At 37.6% G+C, this 23,118-nt stretch overlaps 1 protein-coding gene and 1 long non-coding RNA gene across 2 annotated transcripts; both read left to right on the forward strand.

The window, feature by feature from the left end:
* The first annotated feature begins 342 nt into the window (after positions 1-342).
* Positions 343-6,562, forward strand: LOC131799094 (uncharacterized). Its single transcript, XM_066165924.1, has 11 exons — positions 343-885; positions 1,309-1,417; positions 1,640-1,753; positions 2,120-2,165; positions 2,560-3,701; positions 3,794-3,886; positions 4,003-4,095; positions 4,501-4,674; positions 5,094-5,191; positions 5,444-5,574; positions 5,917-6,562. Exons 1-11 carry the CDS (start codon positions 419-421, stop codon positions 6,072-6,074), a joined length of 2,625 nt encoding a protein of 874 aa, XP_066022021.1. The 5' UTR covers positions 343-418; the 3' UTR covers positions 6,075-6,562.
* A 3,499-nt stretch (positions 6,563-10,061) lies between these two features.
* LOC136280549 (uncharacterized) lies at positions 10,062-19,758 on the forward strand. The gene is made up of 3 exons (XR_010717290.1): positions 10,062-10,275; positions 14,118-14,233; positions 18,223-19,758. It is a non-coding gene; the product is annotated as an uncharacterized lncRNA (long non-coding RNA).
* The last annotated feature ends 3,360 nt before the right edge of the window (positions 19,759-23,118 follow it).

A 23,118-nucleotide genomic window follows, 5' to 3' on the forward strand; every position in this document is an offset into this window, starting at 1 on the left:
GCTTCGAACGAGTAATAGGTACAAATTTTCTGTGTACACAACCACATTTAAGATAAATTTTCATTTTTAGCCGCAAATTTCCGGGAGTGGATTCAGGTCAACATATCACAAACGTGCATGTATGATCTGCAAAGAAGACATCGATTGCCGGTGGACATGTTTTAAAAACAGTGTGGCCCAAGAGTTCAAGGTCGAGTGCAAGTTTGTTTCCGTAGTATTTTTTGAAGGTTTTTGTTCGAATTATCAAATTCCTAGACGTTCCAAGAGGCCAATTACGCAGGAATTTATTCAAGGGATGCTTTTATGGACACGTTTAAGTCACTTGGAATAAGATTTGAAATAAGTACTTGACTAAATCTGTATCCAACTAAACTCCACCGTTTTCGGGTGGATTGCGTACAGCTCGTTCCATGTTAAGATGCGGAGAAGGGAACGAATGTTTTGCGCAGTAGGAAATTTATTCACAGACCTCTGTCGGCAGCATCATGCTTCATTTGCTCTCCTGTTTTTGATGGAGGTAGTGGAACTTTCAGCTGCAGATGTTGGAGTTATATTTTTCGTTTCGCAATTAGTTGACGCGTTCTTCGCATCAATTTCTGGTTACCTTGCTGATAGGGTTAGGCTACCTTTTCTATCAAAGAAACTTGGCCGGCGAAAATCTTGGCACCTTTTGGCAACAGTCTTGTTGTCCGTAGTCGTCCCCCTTTCCGCCAACCGCTGTTATCCTTGTATTGGTAATCATCAAAGCTGGCTTCCAATTGTCTATTACGCCTTCTTGAATTCTATTTATGGCATATTTGTCATCATTATGGAAGTAAATCATTCGTCTTTCATCGCTACTGTAGCGGAGTCCGTTGAGGAATATACAGCTATAAGCACCTTGAGGTTTGTTATGGACAACTTTGTCTGAAACTCATAGTCTATATGGCTCTCATATTTATGTTTTATGTAGCTTTACAAATTTCCCTCTTCACTCTCTCGCCTAGGACGTTCTCCTGTAAACTAATTTTGGTTTTCTTCGGAGGATGTAATTTAAATTAATTTGTAACTCATGCATGCGAATTATCCTCAAAATTATCATATAATCGTGGGAGCTATGAAGTAGACAAAGAGAAATAAAGCAGTTCAGGTTATTGGATTGGCAATTCGGTCATTTTACAATTAAGTGGGACACAATGTTTACTTTTTCGTAATATGATCAAAGCAAGTGCAATGGGAGGCCATATTTCCCAGATTCATTTTGCAAGGATAACATAAATGGCACTAAAGAACTATTTACCATATTCTTGTATTTTATCTGTTTACAAGGACAATGTTCAGCTTCCTAAGTGGCATTCTCATTTACACAGTCGCTTGGGGCCTTCTCAGAAAAGACAAAGGCAATAATTTGGGACCTCACAGCCTTCCAGAGTTTCTGGTAAGTAGCAGCAACCCATAAACGCTTAGGGGCCATAGTATACTCAACTTTCTATTGGTGTTAAGTAACTGTAAAGGAGAGATATGAGCAATTGAAAAAAGAGTTTCCTGGGCTGCTTGTTTGCTCTTTGCTGTGTTTGCCTCTTGTAACTCAGTTTTTCGTCCGTCAAAGTATCAGTTACCTTCTTCTAATTTGCCTATTGATTTTTTCTTTCTTTAACAGTACCTTGCGTGCATTCTTAGTGGAACCGGAATCTTCTTTGCAGCTTTTTTTCACCTTGGTATAAAGGAACCTCAAACACGTGTGAGAAGAAAGAGCACCGTAAAGGGACTTTTGGTAAGAATAGGAGATATCTTAGATATCTTGAATTTTGTTGAAGTGCTGCATGAGTGAATACTTCGTTTGCTTCCTTAATCCAGGAAACTTCTAATGGCTAATTGCGGCACCTTTATGCGTGTCCCTTAACTCTTCCTAAATTGTATGCACGAAGCTCGTTTCCTATAAATTGCCTGGTCATATAATTACGTCGTTTTTATGTGTATATTTACGACAACATTTTTCCCGAGATTTCAGACTACTTACATGATCTAGATGTAGATTACAGCTGTAAAAATGTCCTGTGGCCGACAGAAGAAAAAAGGTGCGATCTACGCATGTGTTGCAAATTTTATTCCATACTGTCCTCTTTCTCTTAATTTGTAGAATTCTCCTGGAATATTCCTGACTGACTTTGGACCCGAAAATGGCGGTAAGTCTATGAATTGCGCAGTTCAGTTGGAGTTAGATGCTTTTGCGTTTACTACAAAATTGCAGACCTGTCTTCCCTCCAGTATCAAAATAATGTTACAAAAGTAATATACAGTATTCATAGGAAAACCCCATTCTTCTTCGCCTCTTGGAGTGATAGGACCTGTTTTTGTGTCCTGTTCATTTATTACTAAACAATTCATTTATGCTATGGAACTTTTATTTTTAGGGAATAAATCATATTGCTTACATGGATCCTTCATGTAATGAAGATTTGAGACATGTGCTCGTATTCTAATACATATTTTAACTGACAGGATCTATAATTCTACCTTTGAACTACCATGCCAAGCATTTGGTAGCTTAATGATTGATTGTCTCTTTTGATTGTCTAGACACTAGAAAAAGGAGCATTGCTTACAATTTCGTTGACATGATTATGACTTCCACCGAATATGAAGAAGACCAAAGTGAGATGAACGGAGATAGAAGAAGAAGGAGCCATGAATTGCCTAGAAGAAAACGAAGTCGATTTCAGACGTTCGTTGATGCTCTATTTTCTGACGGGAAGACTGACAACACTGGTCAAAATCAGGATCCGTTAAAGTCTGCCACTGAGGAAACCACAAAGAATCCAAAAATTGAGGATTTAAAAAGACAATTGATTTCAGAAGTGCAGCATCTAGATCCAGAACGAAAGAGGAGTCTCTTAATGCGTGTGTTTGATGAACTAATGTTTGGATTACAGCGGGAAGAGCAAGTGCAATTAACGTGTATTGATGTTACTGGGGATCAAATTGCAAAGGACGGCGAAGAAGACGAATATGTAACTGGTGTAGAGTTCTTGGAGGCTGGACAAGAAAAGATCAAAAACTCCCCTGACGAAGGTGAATGGATAGTGACCAACGAGGTGGGTCCCCCTGAAGGTAAAAATGGAAACGAGGTGGCAGAAATTGACAAAGAGGACCAGAATAAAATCAATCTTGATGACATTACTCAGAACTATCCGAAACAGAATTGTAGAGAGGAGGTAAGAGATGACGGAGAAGACCAGTATGAAAACATTCCAGAAACATCATTTCGGACCAAACGTAACAAAAGAAAACATGGAATGGTGCATTTACCAGATGGCGGTAAATATAGTCTCTCCAACTCTGGATTTGAAGATAATGAAAGTGATGGCGATAGAATAAAGAGCTTTTGTTATACAGAAGAAGAACAGCAAAAAAAGACTGTAACTTTCTTTTCTTCTGAATTTTCCGAAAAGCCGTCAGTGAACGAGATCGAATGTCAGGGTTTAAATCTTGATCACACGCCTGAGAAGAAAGTGAGTGTGGATGTATGCACTCAGAATTATCCAAAACAAGGTTGCAGAGAGGATGAAAGAATAGAAACTTCTGAGAGTGGAAATGATTCGTCAGCTGCAAGAGAAAACCCTGAACTACTTGGTGTCCCTATTCCTTTGAAAAATGCAGAACCTAAGAGAAAACCGCCAAAACGAATCAAAGACTGGCTGAGGGATCCAGGATTGTATAAGGTAAACCTTTGCTCTTCCAACTTTTCTGGTTAGCTGGATGTATTTATTTTATTATGATTTGTTCTCCTTCTACTTCATCTCTTCATTTTCAGGTGGCTATTATATTTGCATGTACACGCCATGCACAGGAATTTACCACTACCTACTTGCCGCTTTTCCTCACAGAAACATTGCTATTTCCTAAGGTATGAATTGCCCGTATTTTTCTTTACCTTGTTTTCCAACGTGAATTGTACTTTTGGTTTCATATTGAAAAATGTGATCGTTACATTATCACGATTTATTGTTTATTGTGGCTTAGGAATCTACCGCCTATTTTCCACTCATACTCTTGATCAGTGGCTCTCTAGCGAGTTCAACATCTGACAAACTAAACAACAAAATTGGGAGTAAGGTAGGACTTTAATTTTGAATCCTAGACTACAGCTTTTGTGGCTGGCAAGTCAGAAGCGTATTTTATTTATTTTTGTGTTGTCTGACTGTTCAAAATTTGCTAACGGCTTATTCGTTTGTGGTTGTTTTTTTTATCTTTACAAGGATCAATGAATCAAGGAATCTTTTTATAGCTTTGATAAAGTTAACTAGACTGGCTAGCGAGCTTAGAACTCGCCAACCCTCTTATCCTATATATAAACAAGATAGTCTTCAGTTAACATTGCTCATCCAAGCAGTGGGTAAGACGCTTGTTACAAAGAAATTTTCTCTTCTTTGTCTCTTTCTTTTGGCAGAACCAACTAAAGCCTTCTTTTGTTAAATGAGTCCTACTAACCCGCAAACTTTCCTTGATTTCCACATCTAGTGGACTTACCTTTTGGCAGGTTTGTTAGTGATTGGTGGTGCTGTTTGGAGCTATTTTCAAACCATCTCCATCAAACAGTCAACATATGCACCAGTGGTCATAATAGGGAGCGGTTTGTCCATTATGCATGTCATGGCTCTTGTCTTCATCATTGAGCTGATCGGGGATTGTAAGGTTAGAGTTAAAAACAAATTACGATATACTTTAAAACAATTAAACTCCTGAAGGGTGGTCGATACAACCAGCAACATCCAATCGGCCGATCAGTAAGTAAGCATTTGAAGTAGGGTCACAATTTGATTGAGTGTCGCACAAAAAAAAGGAAGTGATCACAATGGCTTACTAGAGAAAAGGAATGTATTGCAAGCAGCCAATCAGAATGTAACATAAAAGAGCAGACTGCCTGAAACAGGGTAAACCGTTGAATAATATGAAATCGGTGTCAGTTTTGCTTGTGATCGGTTGAGAGGCGAGAGCTGTCGAAATCAACCATAGAGAGGATTGCTATCGACAGTAATTGAGCATTGTTCTAATGTTAGCAACTATGTTTTCCTCTGTGAGTTCAAAAACATGATGGAGCAATTTCCTTTCAGGAAAACAGTGGATCAGTGTTTGCCATTATCGATGTGATCACCAGAGTTTCAAGCGGTTTAATTTTAATTGGTATACAGGAATTTTACCCAGACGAAAGGTAAGCGAAAGTCATAGTGTGATGTTGCCTTGCTGAGAACTATAACATCAACTTAATACATCTATGATGGCTATACCACAGCTTCTTTTGTGAAAACTCGAATATAAATGTAATCATGAGTTGCTTTTTTGGCTAACTTTTAAGAACTTTTTATTTATCAGTATGACGTCGTTTTTTTTGCCAGATTTTGAAATGGAATGAAAGCGTTACGTAGTGAATAATTATTAGTTCTGTTCCCTATTTTTGATTAAGAACCAGCTCAAACGATGCAGTTACCAACTATGTGCGACATGTGTTTGCTTTGACGACCGGAGTTTTAGCTCTGGTGGGATCCCTAGTGGTTTTGTTTTTCCAACCGTCAAAGTTTATCAACAGTACTAGAGGTAAGGACATCATTGGATTAAAAGAGTTTTGTGACAAGTGTAACACACGGAGAACGATTGCAAACTTTTCTGAATTTACATTTAACAAATGGTTTTGAGTATTCCTTTTCTTGCGCTTGTCATCCTACTGAAAGACGTAGGCTCATTCACATGTTTTTGTTTCGTTATGACAGCAGTTATTGTGGATGTACTTCAAAAAAATTAATGCTCAATTTGGGACGGTTTCACTGGATTGGGAGGGAGAAAGTATTTCCCAAGTCTTATTTAGATTGCAAGACAGTTTTGAAGTGGTTGTCTCTGCACTGAATCCTCTTTCTGCCCATCTCTTTTTTTCTTTTTTAGCTTCACAGGATGTTGAAACTGAACCCTGCCAACCATCGTTTGATGTTCAAGTTCTCCAATGTCCAGCTGAAGAAGCAGCGTCAGTCAACCACTCGGACACTCGTCACAATAACCATAAAGTTACAGTGCATTTTTGTTCAGAGAACACAAAACTTTAAACTCGTTGAGAATTGTATTTGTGTAACAGTTGGCTCATCGGCCCTCCAAAGATCACGCCCTTAATTTAGCTTCACACACTTCGAATCGTAGATCTTCTCTTTCAACTATTGGGCTAGAATGGAAGAATTTGTGGAGTTAATCCTGGTCAGACTATGTTTATATTTTACGAGGAATTTATTTGGGTGTCAAGGTAGGAGCATATCATGCATACAAAGGATTACGGCTGAAGGTTTTTCAAAGTTTGACGTTATATTTACCTTAGTTTTTATTAATGGTTGTGTAGCGTCTTTTGATTAAGCAGTACTCTCTAATTTCAATCTTTGTTAGTTTTTGGTCTTCTTGATTCATCAAGGTAAGGACGCCAGTAAATTAATTAGTAGACTCTACGTGGATTATGGCTATTGCCTTGTACTGTATCGCTTTTTGTTGCACCAGAAGACAGTGCTTTCAAAGAGGGAAGAATTTTATAAACTTATGAAAACTATGACTACGTTAGACTCCCGCCTTTGTAGCCATTAATCGACTTAAAACCTAAAACTTGGAAAAATAGACTGCGTATCGTGAATGGTGTGGAGGATCGTGTGATCAATATATTGTACAATAGCTTGTTGAACTTCACTACACGATATCAAAGGATCTTGTAACGGGAACTCTCTCATTGGTGTATGTTATGCAAGAAAGATTCAGCGAGCCAACCGGGTGATTTTGCCAAGAAAATTTAACATGTATTTCGTGCTTTCTTCTCAGAGCGTCTCATATTGAAACCACGCACTAAATGACTCAGCAAACGTTCCTCCAATTGGCAATCTAGTTGCTCTGGAGTAGCATTGTTGAACTTCAATCAATGTTCAGTCAATGCCTCGAAACCAGTTTTCTCTCGTGTGGTCCTTTTCTCGGCTTATTCAAGAGAGACGTTCAGCAACTTCGAGATGTTAATCTAGGGTTCCCATTGGCGTGGCCGCTTTGATTTCGGAAAAAAAGCATCTTCATTGTCATCACAATAATGTGACAAAGACAGACGATATTGGCTCCTTATCACATTTCTGAGACTAAATGTTATTCTTTCTGGAAAAGGTTCCATTCCATCACAATCCACAGAAGAGTAACCTCTATGAAAAGTGCTCTAATACTGGAGCGAAGCCATTTTAAATTCCCCTGTCTTCTTCCGCTCCTTTTCCTCGGATTGATAATCACGATAATTAGTGTGCTTGACTTTTATTCTAGTTCGAACATTTTAGGAAACGTTAAATCATAAATTTTTCAGTTCAGCCGAATTTTTTTCTATTTTTAGATTTTTCTACATGTTAAAATTTTTCCAATTTACCCTCGGTAACAAGGTTTAAAATAAAGCCTGCTAAAAATTTAATACCTCGTTCTTAATATGATAGTTTTCAGCTACAACGTGCCCACCAGATCGATTAATTTAACCTTGCATTGATCGTGCCTTGTTTTCAAGATTTTTCAAGAGCTGGCTAATGAAGTACCTTTTATAGAACTTGTATAGCTTAGCTTAGCTTAGATTTAAAACCTGAGTGGAAATTTTCTAGAACTTATACGTCAAAACTTTCTGCCAATACCTTTAGGGCTAATGATGTGGTCTTGCTATTTACTTGAAACGTGCGGAGGTCACACCTGTGTCTTGTTTCGATAATAATGTATTAATGTAAATCATTTATATTTTTTTCTAAAGGATAACAATATTAGCAGTACCAATGCAAGGAAAAGGTTTCGCCAGCAATCCTTTAGATCCAAGAGTCTGAATAGTTCATTCATTTGATGTTTTTAGCATCTTCAAATGAACTACACGGAATGCTTCAATCCCAGGGAGGTTTTAAGCAACGTTCTGGGTTGAGAGAGGGGACGCCCATTACCGACGGTTGATGATGGAACAAATCTTCCTTGCAAATAGATATTGATTTCTTTTACTTTCAACCGCAATTGTGGAGAAGGGCGTCGGATTTTCATACTAAAACATGCTAATAATTCTCATCCAGAAAGTAGACACCAATTCCTGGGGCTATTTGCTGTGAAAAGAACTTTATATTATTCAAATAAGAGTGAATAGTAATTGACTAATTTCCCCGGAAAAGTAAAGGAGTTACTGAGAACAGTTTATTTGGTGTTCCCTTTTCTACTTTTCAGACTGTACCTAGAGTTCGATCGATAAAGCGGCTCTGCTTTCTTTGATTTATTTTGGAAAAGCACCAGTTAATGACTAATAACAAATTACTAGAGAGGAGTCCGCTGCAGCTCGTCTTGCTGTGGATTATTCAGCCCAAAACGTCGAGTGAAGTACTGTGTATTTTACGTGCACAGGCCTCTAGATCCTTTTAGTGAGCGTGATATGCATGTAGATAAGTAATCATGAGGAGGAAAGAAAAAAAGGCATAAACACTTGTGTGTGATAACCCCTTGAGTCCATCCTTTTAAAGATCCTGAGTGTCTTTGTAATATACCTCCCACGTTCATCTAATGTGTTTCCTATCAGAAACTTCTAGAAAACGACCAGACTTCAGTTCATCCAAATGTATCTAAGAGATCCAGTGTTCAATTACGGAGTCCACCGACCTACATTGGCCTCGACAGGATGTGAAGCTAAAACAATGAGAGAACGTGAAGAATTTTCGATTATTAAACCATTAATTGATTGTTTATATATCACAACATTTTACACTTTCGTAATCATACATATGGTTAGCTGCTTTTTCTTTGTTTCAGTCAATCTAAGTGAACTGAAGAGGCGGGCGGCAAAGTTAGTATGAAGGTTTTGATTTGCCATCTAATGAACGTTTATAAAAACACGCGCATCTTCTTGTGCCTCAACATCTCGTTGGTCTAAAACGGAGAGATAACACAACAAATTCTTTATTAGTAAATCATTTCATCGATTATTTTCGAGAATTCACGTCATCGCTTATCATAGGCTTAAAATGTGTAATTCAAATTTTTTTATGCAAAATATTGGGAAGCTACGGCGTTTCGTAACCTTTGGATTTGGTAAAACAAATTGACAGATTGTAATCATTAGTGCCATTTTTTTTAGATTTTTATGAAAAACAAATCCCCGATGCTTTATTCACACCGGCTGATTCTTATCATTTTTAACTGTGCCTGCGCAGGTCAGCTAGTTTAGAATTCTATCAGGGTCAAATAACAGGTACAAACAAACAGGCAATCATGTACATATCAATGTATTCCTGTCGAAAACTTAAGATGTACAACTAAAGTATTGCAAGGGCCATCGTTTTTCTCAGTGTTTTAAGGTACTCACTCTCCCAATTCGACTCTTAAATCTTGTAGGACTTGGTCGGCTCGAGATAACAAATGAATAAAAGGGTAAGTTTCTAAAGAAACTGTGGTGCTGCGTCGGTCGGAGAGTATAGCAGGTAGTTTAGTGTTAACAACTGAGTTCAAAACGTAAATTGGCCACCGTAAAGGGTAAAAAAGCTGACGTTTCGAGCGTTAGCCCTTCGTCTATCGCTCTAACGAAGGGCTAAGGCTCGAAACGTCGGTTTTTTTACCCTTTACAGTGGCCAATTTACGTCAACTCAGGTGTTAAAAATTACCTCGAGATAACAGACTTAATTTTCTCTTCAGAAGGGCATTGTCTCTAAAACACAGACTGGTAGGCGATGAACCGAAACAGGTAAACAACCATAAGTAGTAATTGTTTTTGGTCCTTGAAATACAATGTGGTTTTTTTATCTTAAAGCAATCGGGAGACCTTTGTTGCTGCTCTTAGATTTCTGCATACACAGTCGTTCTTTTGAGCAACCCTGACAAAAATTCAGGAATGGCGCGATTTAGAGAGGCTGGAATATCCTCTCTTGATCAATACACGATCTAAATATCTTAAATCTCAGTATTCAATATCGGTACTGCTTAAGTGAACTTAAACTAAACGCGTGCTACTTCACGTGGAACGTGACCTTAAGCGCGCGTTTTGCCCTGTCAGACGTAAAACACTGGGAACTAACTGAAGAAAGCAGATCCAATATGGCGGCGTAAATAAATGGACCGCGCTAGTTAATGATGGAATAAGCTGCCTAAGCTGCCCAACGGCACCTTTGACATCACTTGTCTTTCAGCACATGTTGGCTTTTAGTTTGATGATGTTTGGATGGAAAAAATTACATCAAAGTGGCTGAAAAACTCTGACGGCGAAACCACGTGTGGCTCCATATCATTTGCCAGTTGGAGGTAAGGTTACTTACCCAGATAATGCATGATACTCTTTTTGGTTTCGATTTATTTCTGCTTCCTTTACTTAAATTGTGAAGCTGATATGTTATATGCACAGATTTTTCAACTTGGCGGGAAATTCACATATGTAGCTGTCTTGCCTAGAGAAACATGTTAACTGGAGCTGAGTTTACAACACAGGCTTTCTAATCGTCGAGTATTGCTTTTTGTTTTTCAATATCCGAAATAATTAAAATACATTTTTGAACTTTCGCACCGTTTACATTTTGTTCAATTATCGTGTGGTCTTTATAGCCGTTTTTCGGCAAAATTCCTAACAGCCCCATACTTTATTAAGCATATAGTTCTCATGCAGTTTATTATGCATACAGTGCTTGGATTAGGAGAACAGTACATTGCTTTTATTATGAGATTACGGCTTTGTTTTAGAATGGTATGCAGAAATCTCTCCCCATTTTCAATGAACTTGAAAGTGATACACACAATGTTTTAGTTGTTTGTGTTTTAGTAAACCTTCTAGTGTGAGTGTCAGTAGGTACAGATGAGAGAACAGGCAAGTGACAAATTGGGATTATCTTATTCGGTGAAATAGCTGCTGAAGGACGGCTGGTTTTCTCTGTATACAAGCTTCTGTTAACCCTTTAACTCCCAAAAGTGATTGACATGTAACTTCTCCCTGTAATATCTAAACATTACCCAGCAAACAGTTCATGAGAATATTCAAACTTATCAGGTAGAATTTGTTACCTTTATCTAACACCAAGTTTTCATAACTTACTTACAAGGAAATGTGTAGCAGCTGGAGGGGAGAATGGACAATCAGATCTTGGGAGTTAAAGGGTTAAGTGTGATAGTTTACATCACTACTCATTACATAAGTCTTCATGCAACATCAGTGTTGACATTCCAGAATGACATTTACTAAGTTCAATTTTTGTTGCCAGCTAAAGATTTTTCAGTCTCAATCATAGGATTCAGTTTTGAGTGATTTGTCAATTATTCCTTCAGTCATGAGTGAAAATGTTTTGCTCTTTTCAAGAAATATCAATAATAATCAAATCAAGTGCCTGCATAGATTCAGTAATGAGTGTATGAGAGAAGTTTGGAAAGAAGGAGAGAGATGCTTGAGGCGTGGGCTAGAGTAACTTTAGCTTCTTGATTAATCTCCTTTTAACTCGTTCCTCAAGACAAGCCCAGCTTTGACCATGAACCAATCGTTTTACAACATAGAGGACACAACTAGTGGCCAAAAAAGAAAAAAAATCTATCACAATTGTGTCAGGTTTAATGACCTTAAAATATTTCAGGATCAAAGCTCTATTTTAGGAGGGTAAATTTGTTCATTCTACAAGCATAAAACATAATGAATTCTCATATGTTGAGACCCATGCAATAGATTCGCCATGCTTGATTCATTATACACAGGCCTTTGTGGCCAGTAGAGTCCATATGATGATTATGCCATCCTTATGAATTTTCCACTTTTTAATGAAAATAACTTTTTCTGAATAAAAAGATTTTGACTTTATATTACAGGAAAAGAAAATTTTAGGTATTAACTTTAATTTTATCAAATTAAAGAAGATACTGGCAAAAATAATCCAGCAGTGGTGTAGTAACCTTTTAAGGTTAAAAGAGATGTTTTTAGTAAATTACTATAATACCTGTTAAAAGAACTGGATGATTTCAAGCAATATGCTCAATAGTTTGGTGAAGCAATTTAATGATTTGTGTTAGGGCAATTAAGTGTCACATGAGTTGCTATGGGGCTGTTAGCTGATTTAGGAATTAAATTTTACATAGGGAAAGTTTACAGGTGAGCCTCTACTTGATGTACTTGATGTATTGAGCCTGGGCTACAGCTCTTCAACAACCTCTTTCCCAGGGTCTCTCTCCTTCCCACCCACTCCCCCTCGCTTGCTCCAGAAGGCAAGAGATCTTGAATGTGAGGTTGGCCCTTCATGAATGCTGATAGAATTTCTTTTTTATGGTCTTGGCGGCTCCATTTTCAGTATATGCAGCATGAATAAACACACACCTCACTATGAAGAAACCACCACACAAGCAATGTTGGTATGAAAAATTATTGTCTTAGCATTGCATTTAGCCATATACAGAAAAATTTGATCGGAAATGAAGGCCAATTCTGATGGGAAATTTCACTAGAAAACCAGAGAATATTGATTCATTATGCAAGGTGACTAATCAATTAAAATGGATCTGCAAATGTGTAAAACAGATTTATGTCAATCATAGAGAAATAGACACCAAACAGAATTGAGTCCAAATAGAAACAGAGGACTGTAATAGAATCTGCTTAGTATTCATAAAAGACATGAATCCAGCAATACCTTACAATAAAGCTGAGAGTAGAATTTCTCTTAGAATGCATTGATCTAAAATGTATTAATAGAAATACTCAAGAAGTATCAGTTTTCCAGTTTGATATTCAGGTCCATTTCAGGCAACTTTGATTTGAAACAGTAATGTGTTTACAATGCATTCTAATATTATTTATTATGATTAATTTTCTAACATTTATCTGATGTACACTTACTATGGAGTATTACTAATTGGTGTTCCAACCCCACCCTTGAGAATAATTCAAATTTAATTAAGTTTAGTCTCACCAGGAAAACCTGAAAGAGAAAGAAACAATTAAGGCTAATTAACAAGTTGTGTCAGGTTAGAGAAGGTAAGTAAGATATCAAACAAGAGAGTCTCAAGTGGGTTGACCGTTGGCCATAGAACGGCGAATAAAATTAGCCGTGAGGCGTTAAGAAAAGCTAATCGTAAAAAAATTTTCTTTTAATCGCTACGGTGTGAAATTAACCATTAGCCGTAAAGTGGCCAAAACTTTGACCGTCAGCCGTAAAAACCATTATTTCACTGCTGCCCTCAAACAAACTATGTAAAAAGTCAATATATTTCAGAGAGAGAGCGACAAGTTTTCCGAACACCTACAAATCTTCTTTGCATCAATATTTGTGTTTCCTTAAGTGATCAAACAATACCTCTAGTTCATGTCTAACAAATTAAAGAAAAAGTGGCGGCCTTTTCTTGATTGTATGTCCAGGCAGACCTGGACATACCATGACGGTTGAAAATAAACAAACTTCTGGAGTCTATCGCCAAGTCTATGTGAAGCAGATACAACTAAAAGCATATTATTAAGTTGGGCAGTTAAAAATGTGTTGTAGTATCATGGTTATGACACTGTTGAAGAATTTATATTGAGGTCATGACAGAGGCTCGTATGGCTGCCATTATGCATTACTTCAATGATTTGAATCTCCAAAAATATCATGCAATATGACCTCACGTCGGACGCAATTCAGTGACTTGGTTCTTTAAAGAGCATCTAAATTTTTTTTTTTACCGAAACTGATAAGTAGCATGCGATTGTGTCTAAAATTAGTTGACTTTACAATGTCATGTACTTCTAGAAAATGGTTTACACCAAACTTTTTAGGAGGTTGATGAATGACCCTCTCGCTATTAGTGAAGAAAGAAGTTGTATCCATCGATACATCACAAAATGAATTCCTGTGAAGGTTTCTTATCCCGTAATCACGATCAGGCCTAGGGTTTTGGTATCATAACAGAAACAAAGATCTCTTCCCCTCTCCCCCCCTTCCCCAAACTCCCACTCAAATTCCAAGGTTCTCTCGAACTTTCAGACAGTAAGAAGTTCTGGTAACGAGTTTGACATCATTACTCTTACCGAGTACACAGATCACTAAAGAGATCACAGGCGTAGCCATGTGGGTTCGGGAGGTATGCCACTTGTAAATCATACTGCTGACATACAATAACACACTCTCCGTCTCCCGTTACAGCGCAAATGCCGTCCACAATGGAGGTCGAGCTGCAAAACAAAACAAGTATTGCAAGTATTAAGAGACGTGTTAGCACGAAGTGGACTTAAAGGGCAGTGATCTAGCAAATGATTATCGTAAGTGTTTATCGCTTTCATTCTTTGCTTGCAGTAATCTCCAAAGCATAATCATAATATTTGGATAATGATCCAAGAAAACGCCATTCCCTGAACAACATATTGATGATCACTGACTAATACAAATGTGATCATTCATTTTGTTGGTAAAAAAAAACATACAAAACAAACAAAAACTTACACTGAGAACTGTGTTGCCCTGTTGTACTCCTCTGCGTCGATAAAAAAGAGGTGAAAGCCGTGATCTTGAAGGCCTGAAGAGAAACAGCGTTAGGTAATAAAGACATCACTTTGCTTATGCACACACCATTATAAATTAGTTTACTTGCTGTGGAAACCACTCAAACGTAGGTATTTTCCATACCTTCGTAGACGACACAGAGAGGCAGTACACTCGCAATCTCTTTGCTACAATTACTTCATAAGGGCGAGCTAAAAAGATTGACGAAGGAAGTAAGATTTCTAATAATAGGGACAAGGATATCAACATTGAAGGTTTGAACACCATTTAAGCTTAATGACTATAGCTTAACCTCACAGGGTGACAAGACTAGATATAGTTGCCGTAAACTTCCCATCGTATCTGATAACTATAGGGTATAAAAGGGCAAAGTTATGATTTACATACCTTCGACAGTTTTTCCAAAAGCCTTTAAACCAGCTCAGGATCTGGAAATGCCTTACCGCCCATTAGGTAGCTCGAAGTCAAAAATTCTTGTTGAATATTTGCAAAGATTTGGGTGCAAGAACCTTAGGATGTTAAGGGCCGTTTGCAAGCCACGGAAACTTTCAACTTCCTAATGGGACGGCGAAGGCCGTATGATTGAACAAAGTGTTCTAGGCGTTTCTTTGGCAGCTGTGAGGAAGAGATAAAGGAATTTTAGCGAATTAAAGTAAGGTTTAAACTAGTACAACTGCGTATCAAAAATCTCAGGATTGCATCGGTTCGCTCTATTCGGCCTGTTGTCACAAACTTGCATTGCAAGTAAGAAGATACAACAAACGTTAGAAGTCCCTTCAGCAGAATCTGCTAATATAGATTCCAATAAGTTTGTCAATGAATATAAGAACCGCGCATATTGTCAGTCATATCCAAAAAATTAAACTTTTTTTAAATTCTTTTCGATCAGACTGCTGCATTGACTATGGCTCACTGGCACGATTTGCGCGCCATCCTTTTTATTTGTGACCCCTGACCGTTGAGGCTTTGCGCGGAAAAGAAAACTTTCAGAGCCCAGTTGTATAAAATTAAACTGATAAATCACTACCCAACAGATAAGTGATGGCAAAACGTACAGCGTTATCCAACGGATAGAGATTTATCTAATGGATAGTGATATCCGATCTTCGATCTTTTTTATCGGCGTACACGGCTCGGTGTTGTCGTCTTTCGATTTTGCTTCTTTTGTCGTAGTGCGGTCCAGTAGAGAATCTACGGCTAAGTCTTCAAAATGGAAAATATCGCCGGTAAAAATTATCAGGCTGACTTTTTTTCGCTAGAAAAGCTCCGGAAAACATTATAACTTTCTCCTAAATTTGAAAAAAATCCATTTATGAAAAAAGAGGCTAGAGTCCAAACTCCGTGGAAAATGTATTAAACTTGTTAAATAAACGACAAAATTTGGCTGAAATAAAAAGTCCGAAACTTCCTAAAATTCCAAACAAAGGAGTAACAAATTTACGAGAAAGAAAGCTCAAAAATAACTAAAACTCCGCGAAAGCAAACGAAAAGTACGCGAAAAATGTCTACGTCAGTTTTCCAATGTCAAGGTTAGAGTTCTTTGACGTGATTGGCTCATTTGTGAAATTACGCGCGCCGCGCGTGAATACAAAAAAGTACGAAGTGGGGGAGAGGAAGAGTAAAATTGTTACTTGAAATTTAAAAGCGGAAGAGATTTTCTATACTGGCTTTGCAAAGTTCAGAAACTTCATGAAAGGATGATCAAATCACAATTTTGGTGGTGGACCAAAGTTCGCTTTTTCTCCGTCCTAATTGAAATATTCTTGAATAGCACTTTATAGTTTGTGCTTTCATCTGGCATATCGCTATTTTTTGTCCATTTATTTTCTTTAGTTTTCTTTATTAGAGCTCGTGTTCTCTGTGCCATGTTGCTTTAATTTGTGACGCAGTTTGCGTCATAAAAGATAAAACACTCGGAACTGGTAGAAAGCAAACACAATATGGCAGTCTTTTTATTTACATCGTAAAATGGATGGAATGAACTTCCTATTCTGATACCACTGCAGGAGCAAAAATGACACTTTCGACATCTCGTACCTTCCAGTTTATGTGTGGCTGTTAAAAAGATATATAAATGAACTAAATTTTGTTACAAGTCCAAATGAAGACATTTTTAAACTGTGACTTGTCAAAAAAAAAACAATCATTTATGAACTACATTTTTCTGAAGCTACCTATGAAGACATATAAAGTTTTAAAGAGATTATTTTACAGTTGAGGTGTCCTGGCTCCCAAGATGTTGGAAATTAAATTTTCTCTAAAACTAGGAATAAGTTTCAATAAAATATTATTGTTCCCGCCTCGGTGCTGGTGAGAGTAATGCATATTTACCTTGTCTTTTACCATTTTGGTAGATATCTACCATTTTTGATGAAAGTACATAAACAAAGACAGTGACAAGACATTGGTTAATGTGACTGTTTGGCAATGGTTCTGCTATATATCTAGCATACATTAGTATGCTATAGGAAAATGTTATGGACAGTTTTTTACAGAATGGAAAAAATGTTATTAGTTTCAAACTCTGGAGAAGGGTTTTGGGTATTGTTTGAAAAGCTTAAATGAAAGCTATTACAAATACTGCAGAGTTGTCTCAGCAGAAAAATTTAGCGACAGAAGGTGTATCTAATAAGAATTTTTTGTATCATAAACTTACTTTATGAACCCATCAGTTGCAAGGCTTCCCGTCCCTTGAGTCTGTGACTATTGTTAACAATGTTACTTACCAAATTTAATTTGGAGTTCTCTTTTCCATGCTTGTTTGTCAACTCCAAAATTAATTTTAATTTACATCTTGAAAGCCTGTGTAGTTAGAAAAGGTTACTCAGTTTAGCTCGTGAAGCATACTCGGCTGGAAACATGGAATCAAGTGTTTTGCAAATAGCATGTGTGTTTGTTTGTGACTGATATTATCGTAAGGGAGAATAATACCTTTCAGGGTAATTTACCACCTTTTTCGTCGCTGATCATTTTAGCAACTTTGGATCCAATTCTAGTCACCCATACCAGAATTAGTTGCCATGGTGATTTAAATAGTCTAACCATGTAACTCAGTTTCCAATCTCACTCTTCCTTATTGTTATGTAGAAGATGATGTTGAAAGAATCCATAATTTCCTCTTAATCATGTCCTTGATAAGAAGCTAACCAATTAGCAACAATACAACCCCTTTAAAGACATTAATGTTATCTTTATCTGCCAGTAACTCAAAGAACGTTTTTTTTGTCGCAGTATTGATGTATGAGATAATCAGCTGTAGAAATAATTTGTTTACACAACTGAGCCCCTAATTTCGTTTAAGTATCACTGTAGTTTCAGTTGAAGGGAAATGTCTAATTCTGCTTTCATGTTCCATAGATTTGTATCTGCAAATTTTATAAATTTCTTTAAATTATAGATGACTTCAACTAGAACCAACAATTTGGATCTCACATCCTTTACCTCTTCCCAATATAGCAATGAGGCTCAAGGTGATGAGGATTCGGTTACATGTTCTTGTGATTCTTTTTAGTATTATTGAATTTTTTTCTTATGGTCCTTTTCAATTTCTCATATGAAAATATGAGAGGTTTTAAAACATAGAGGGAGACAAGGGTATCCTGCTTTCTGGGTGAAATTAATTGTTTGCAGTATAGTTTAAATGGGAGTCTAATCCTCATTAATAATGGTAATTGACTGTCAAGATTTTACAGGTTCTCAACCTCTCTGAAGTTCAATTCTTACAGCAACGATTCTCTATATTTCACAGGTATTTATGACCATTTGAGAAAGAGGTGATGGAAAAATATCAACCATGGAAGGCAAATAAATAGGGGTTTATCCTTTTACTGTTCCCCACCACACTTACCTCTTTTATGGATCTCAAGCTGTGTACGAGAGATGAGTGACTAATAGCCAACCGCAATGGCGTCAGTTGTGATCTGGGATGCTTAGACCTGGTTCGCCAAAAGGAATAGAGAAGAGCGTGGAAACTGTTTTGGAAAGTGGACTGTCTTGCTGTGCTGAACAGATCTTGAACTGTGCACAAGGGATGGGTGACCAATAGCTGACCTGTGATGGCGTCGGCTTCACCCTCAAAGTCTCTTCCACAGTTGTGATCACCGAAAAAAAAAAAAAAAAAAAAGAAGGAGAGAGAAGAGCGTGGAAAACTGTTTTGGAAACTGGACTGTCTTGCTGTGATGAACAGATCTTGCACTATGCAAAAGAGATGGGTGACTGATAGCTGACCCGTGATGGCGTCAGACTTCACCCTTAAAGTCTCTTCCACAGTTGTGATATAGTATGCGAAGACTTGGTCCACCAAAAAACAAAGAGAAGAGCGTGAAAACTGTTTTGGAAACTGGACTGTCTTGCTGTGATGAACAGATCTTGAACTGTGCAAAAGAGATGGGTTGACTGATAGCTGACCCGTGATGGTGTCGGCTTCACCCTTAAAATCTCTTCCACAGTTGTGATCTGGAATGCCAAGACTTGGTCCACTAAAAAAACAAAGAGAAGAGTGTGAATTGAAAAGTGTTTGGAAACTGGACTGTCTTGAACTGTGTACAAGAGAAGGTGTGACTAACAGCAGACCTGCAATGGTGTCAGCTTCACCCTTAAAATCTCTTGCACAGTTGTAATCTGTGATGCTAAGACTTAGTTCATTCAAAACAAAGAGGAGAATGTGAAAACTGTTTTGGAAACTGGACTGTCTTGCTGCGCTGAGCGCATCTTAAACTGTGTATAAGAGATGTTGTGATTAACAGCTGACCTGCAATGGAATTGGCCTCACCTATCAAGTCCCTTCCTTAGTCTTGCTTTGAGATGCTCACCTTGTCCACCGAAGAAAAAAAAGAGAAGGGAAAGAAAACTGTTTCAGAAACTGAACTGTCTTGCTGTGCTGAACGGATCTTGAACTGTGTACAAGAGATGGGTTTGATTGCTGAACTATTCAAAGTGAGATGTCTGGATACCTCCATCTCGTCGCTAATTCAACCACAGGGTGTTAGACTGGAGTGGTTGGCATACTTGTGGGAGAGATGAATTATTGATTGCTGAACTCTTCAAAGTGAGATTTCTGGATAGCTCCATCTCATCGCTAATTCAAACCAGAGGTCGTTAGACTAAAATGGTTGGTATACTTCCATGTGGGAGGACAGTGTGGGGGTAGGTGAGAGTGCGCTTTGAATTTTCTGTTTTCCACTCTGTTTTTCACTGCAGCACCCTGGGGTGCCCATGACAACCCCACATTTTCTTGTCACACATTTTCTTGCCATTGGGGCACAATTGAAATCCTGTTCTCTCTGTTCAAAGTAACTCATGGTATGTTTGGGAGATGAGGATCTTTCCGAATAAACACGGCATGGAGGTCGACTTGACAATCTGGTGAGTTTCATTTGTTTGACAAAGTGTGACCCCCCCTCCCCCCTCCCTTTGAAAAGTCTTAGCTACGTTCTTGCATTCCTGCCACAGGTTGTGTATTCGTGCCTTTTGTAAAGGGTAGTGAGAAAAGGACCATCTCAAGTCAAAGAGTCCTTTTTAGTACAAGTTTTTCCTGTCTCTTTTATAAAAGTTTCTTACTTTGGTTGCCCAACATCTGATAGGCATGGAATTATTGCTACGCAAGGACAAATATCAACCTAGGATGGAAGAGTGAAAGTTGAAGGTCTTTCCGTCCTCAGTCACGACGCGCGTGCGACTTATAGAAAGTTTTTTTTAAGTCTTTGTAAAAGTGTTATCTACCTTGTGGTTTCAATATCGCATAATACGCATGTGTTTTAAGAAAGAGGTTTGGTTGCACAAAAACAACACAAATATCAACCCTAGAAAGAAAGCAAAAATTGGTAATGGATACTTAATATTCTGGTGAGTATAACTTATGTGGAAAGTTGAATCCGAAACGTTATAGTTCTCATGTGAAGCCCTCTCTAAAACGTATAAAAATGAAGTTCAATCGTTTATTTCTTTTTATTTCGCAGGTCTCTCTGCCATCCTTCCACCGAAAGAAATGCCGGAACAAAAATGCACCCTTGAAAAATTAAGTGCCAACCTGGTAGTCTAAAAAAGACGCCAACTTCTTCCTAGTGGTGCCATTAACGTTAAAAGTACGGCCTTGTGCGTCCATGCTGTATTTAAAGGAAAAGTCTTTTGGGTGACATCTCAGCCAATTGTCCCTGAGGGGAAATGTTAACCTTGGAGAAGGAACGAAAAAAAGTAGGGGGTCGATCCGCCACCGTCCCCCACCACACCCACCCTCTAATAGACCAGTTGTTTGGATAATTTGAGAGTAGTTTTAACATTGTTGGTCACGGGACATATTTTGATAAGCATGCGTCTTACAACATAAATGTGTCTTAAAAGACGTAGTTACCACAAGGATGGAACTTTGGTCTTTAATTACAAAATAACTGTCTAGGAGAGGTAGGTTTGGGTGGGGAACGGTGTCGGGATCGATGACCCCCGATTCTTCGTTCCTTCCAAGGTTTGACTATCCTAAAGAACGCTTGGTTGAAATAGGTCATTTCTTATGAAAAGTAATAGGATGACCCCATTAGCGTTATTTTAGGTGCACCACACCGACGAAGTTGGAGGAGTTTTTTAAATTCCCAATTTTACACTTCTTTTCCAATAGTATCTTGTTGTCTATCTGAAAAACAAATAAACATCTCTCATATTAATCCTTTATTCTGTAATATTGCATCCCACAATAAATTAGAATTTTTCAAAATCAAAACCAGTTTCAGTTTACCAGTTAAGAGCACTACACGAGACAATTCGGAATGATAGCAAATTTCTCCCTCCTTTTTTCAATTGACCTTTCTTGGACCTTCCGTTGTCTTTCGTCCTTCTCTCACATCCTGAAGTTTAACACAGATGATATTAATCCGCTTTGTCAACAATACTTAACATAGATATTAAATCAATCTGTTAGGCAACTACAAAACAATTTCGAAAGTCTACGGTAAGTGTTCTCTTATACCTTCAAAAAGCTATAAAAAAACCAGCTAACTCTAAAGACAGCAAGGAATTACTGAAAAAATTCAATACTTCTGGGTACTATTTTAGGGTACTTTACTCGAGGACGAAAACATAAAAAACAGCAACTTTCGACGAAGGTTACAAAGATCTTTAATCAAGCAGTTCAATTAATAACATACTTATCGCACTCACTATAAATATTAAGTATTTTCTTCTTTTTCTTCTTCTTTCCGTCTTCTTAAAACTGCAACTTTGCAAAGGTTGATACTGGTACAAGAATAACCAATTTCAGCTCAAAGGTTTTATACAATAACACATCACTAGTGACTCACCGGATCCTCAGGGAGTATTCTCTTCCTCCAAAACCACTCGTGTTCAATTTTTTAAATATTTTGCGTTGTCCTAAAAGGCGAAAAGTCTTACAGAAATAGTTGAATGGAAAATAAAAGGTCCTAGTTGAAATAAGTTCATTACTCTAAGACGACACTGAAATTATTTGCGGGTACGGACAATAAATTTTTTCACAAAAAACTACACTCTTTAGTTCGGGAAGGTAGACATGAACACTATAATTAGAACTCACGGAAAGCTTGAGTCTCCTCCTTATTCCTTGACCGTCTTTTTTCAATGTAAAAAGTTGCGATAACTGAAAGGGGAAGGATGCGGCAAAAAAAAAACAAACAACAACAACCACGGCAATTCAATTATACTTGGAAAATAGTTTTGCAGTTATGCGCAAAATGATTCAATTTAAAGATGCTAAATTCACTGAATTCAAAATAAAAGCTTAGCCACACGAATCAATGCTTTCCACATTATATCGTATTTGTCGTCTTCACTGAGTTTCTTTCAAAGTTGTAATGCTCTCACAGTCTTTGAAAGCACGGTGGAAAAAGTAAGTAAGAAAAAAAAGTAAGAAAAATTTCGATACATCTGTTTACAGTCAAAACAATTTACTGGAAAAACAATACTTGAAATATTTGTTCTCTAACAAATTTGAGCTCCGTTATAAAATATTAACATAAGGTTCCTTTCAACCATACTCACAAAGGTTTGAAGCATTTCATGTTCCTTGACCTCCTCCTTAGAATGGTTTTCTGTCAAGCAGTCTGAAAGGGAAGACTTCAAGAAACAATTAATGCGAAAACAAATTAATTGTGGGAAATGATCATCAGTTACACCTGGGAGAGGAAGGGGGAGTCAGGGGGGGGGCAGGTGGTTATAGATGTTTCACAGAACAACGTTTATCTGATTCCCTCATGAGACTCGTGGTTAGCCTAATGAGGCCTCCAAATATATTCCTCCCCCCCAGTAAAAAAATGCTTGAAGAAAGGGGGCAAAGGATGATTAAAACCAAGTGATCCCCAAACATCTTCCAACCCAAAACCCCCCCACCCTCCCCTGATTAGTCGAGCCCTGGTGATCAAATTATTTGTTTTGAAAATGAGTTTAATTTTGCAATGTGAATGAAAAAATTGTGATTTCATATGAAAGGATCAACACCAAGACTCGTTTTCAAAAAGAACGTCAAAGGTGTTTTCAGAAGTGGGCCTACTTCTTTTAATTCTTTGTTCGACTGTCATGTAGGGAGTTGTAACATCTTTTCTACCATACTTTTAAGCGGATGGAAGGTCCAAAAGCAAGATACACATTTTAATAAAATAGTGGTGCTCACAACTCCATCATT

The sequence above is a fragment of the Pocillopora verrucosa genome, chromosome 4 (assembly GCF_036669915.1).
Source record: "Pocillopora verrucosa isolate sample1 chromosome 4, ASM3666991v2, whole genome shotgun sequence".
Classification (NCBI taxonomy): Eukaryota; Metazoa; Cnidaria; class Anthozoa; order Scleractinia; family Pocilloporidae; genus Pocillopora; species Pocillopora verrucosa.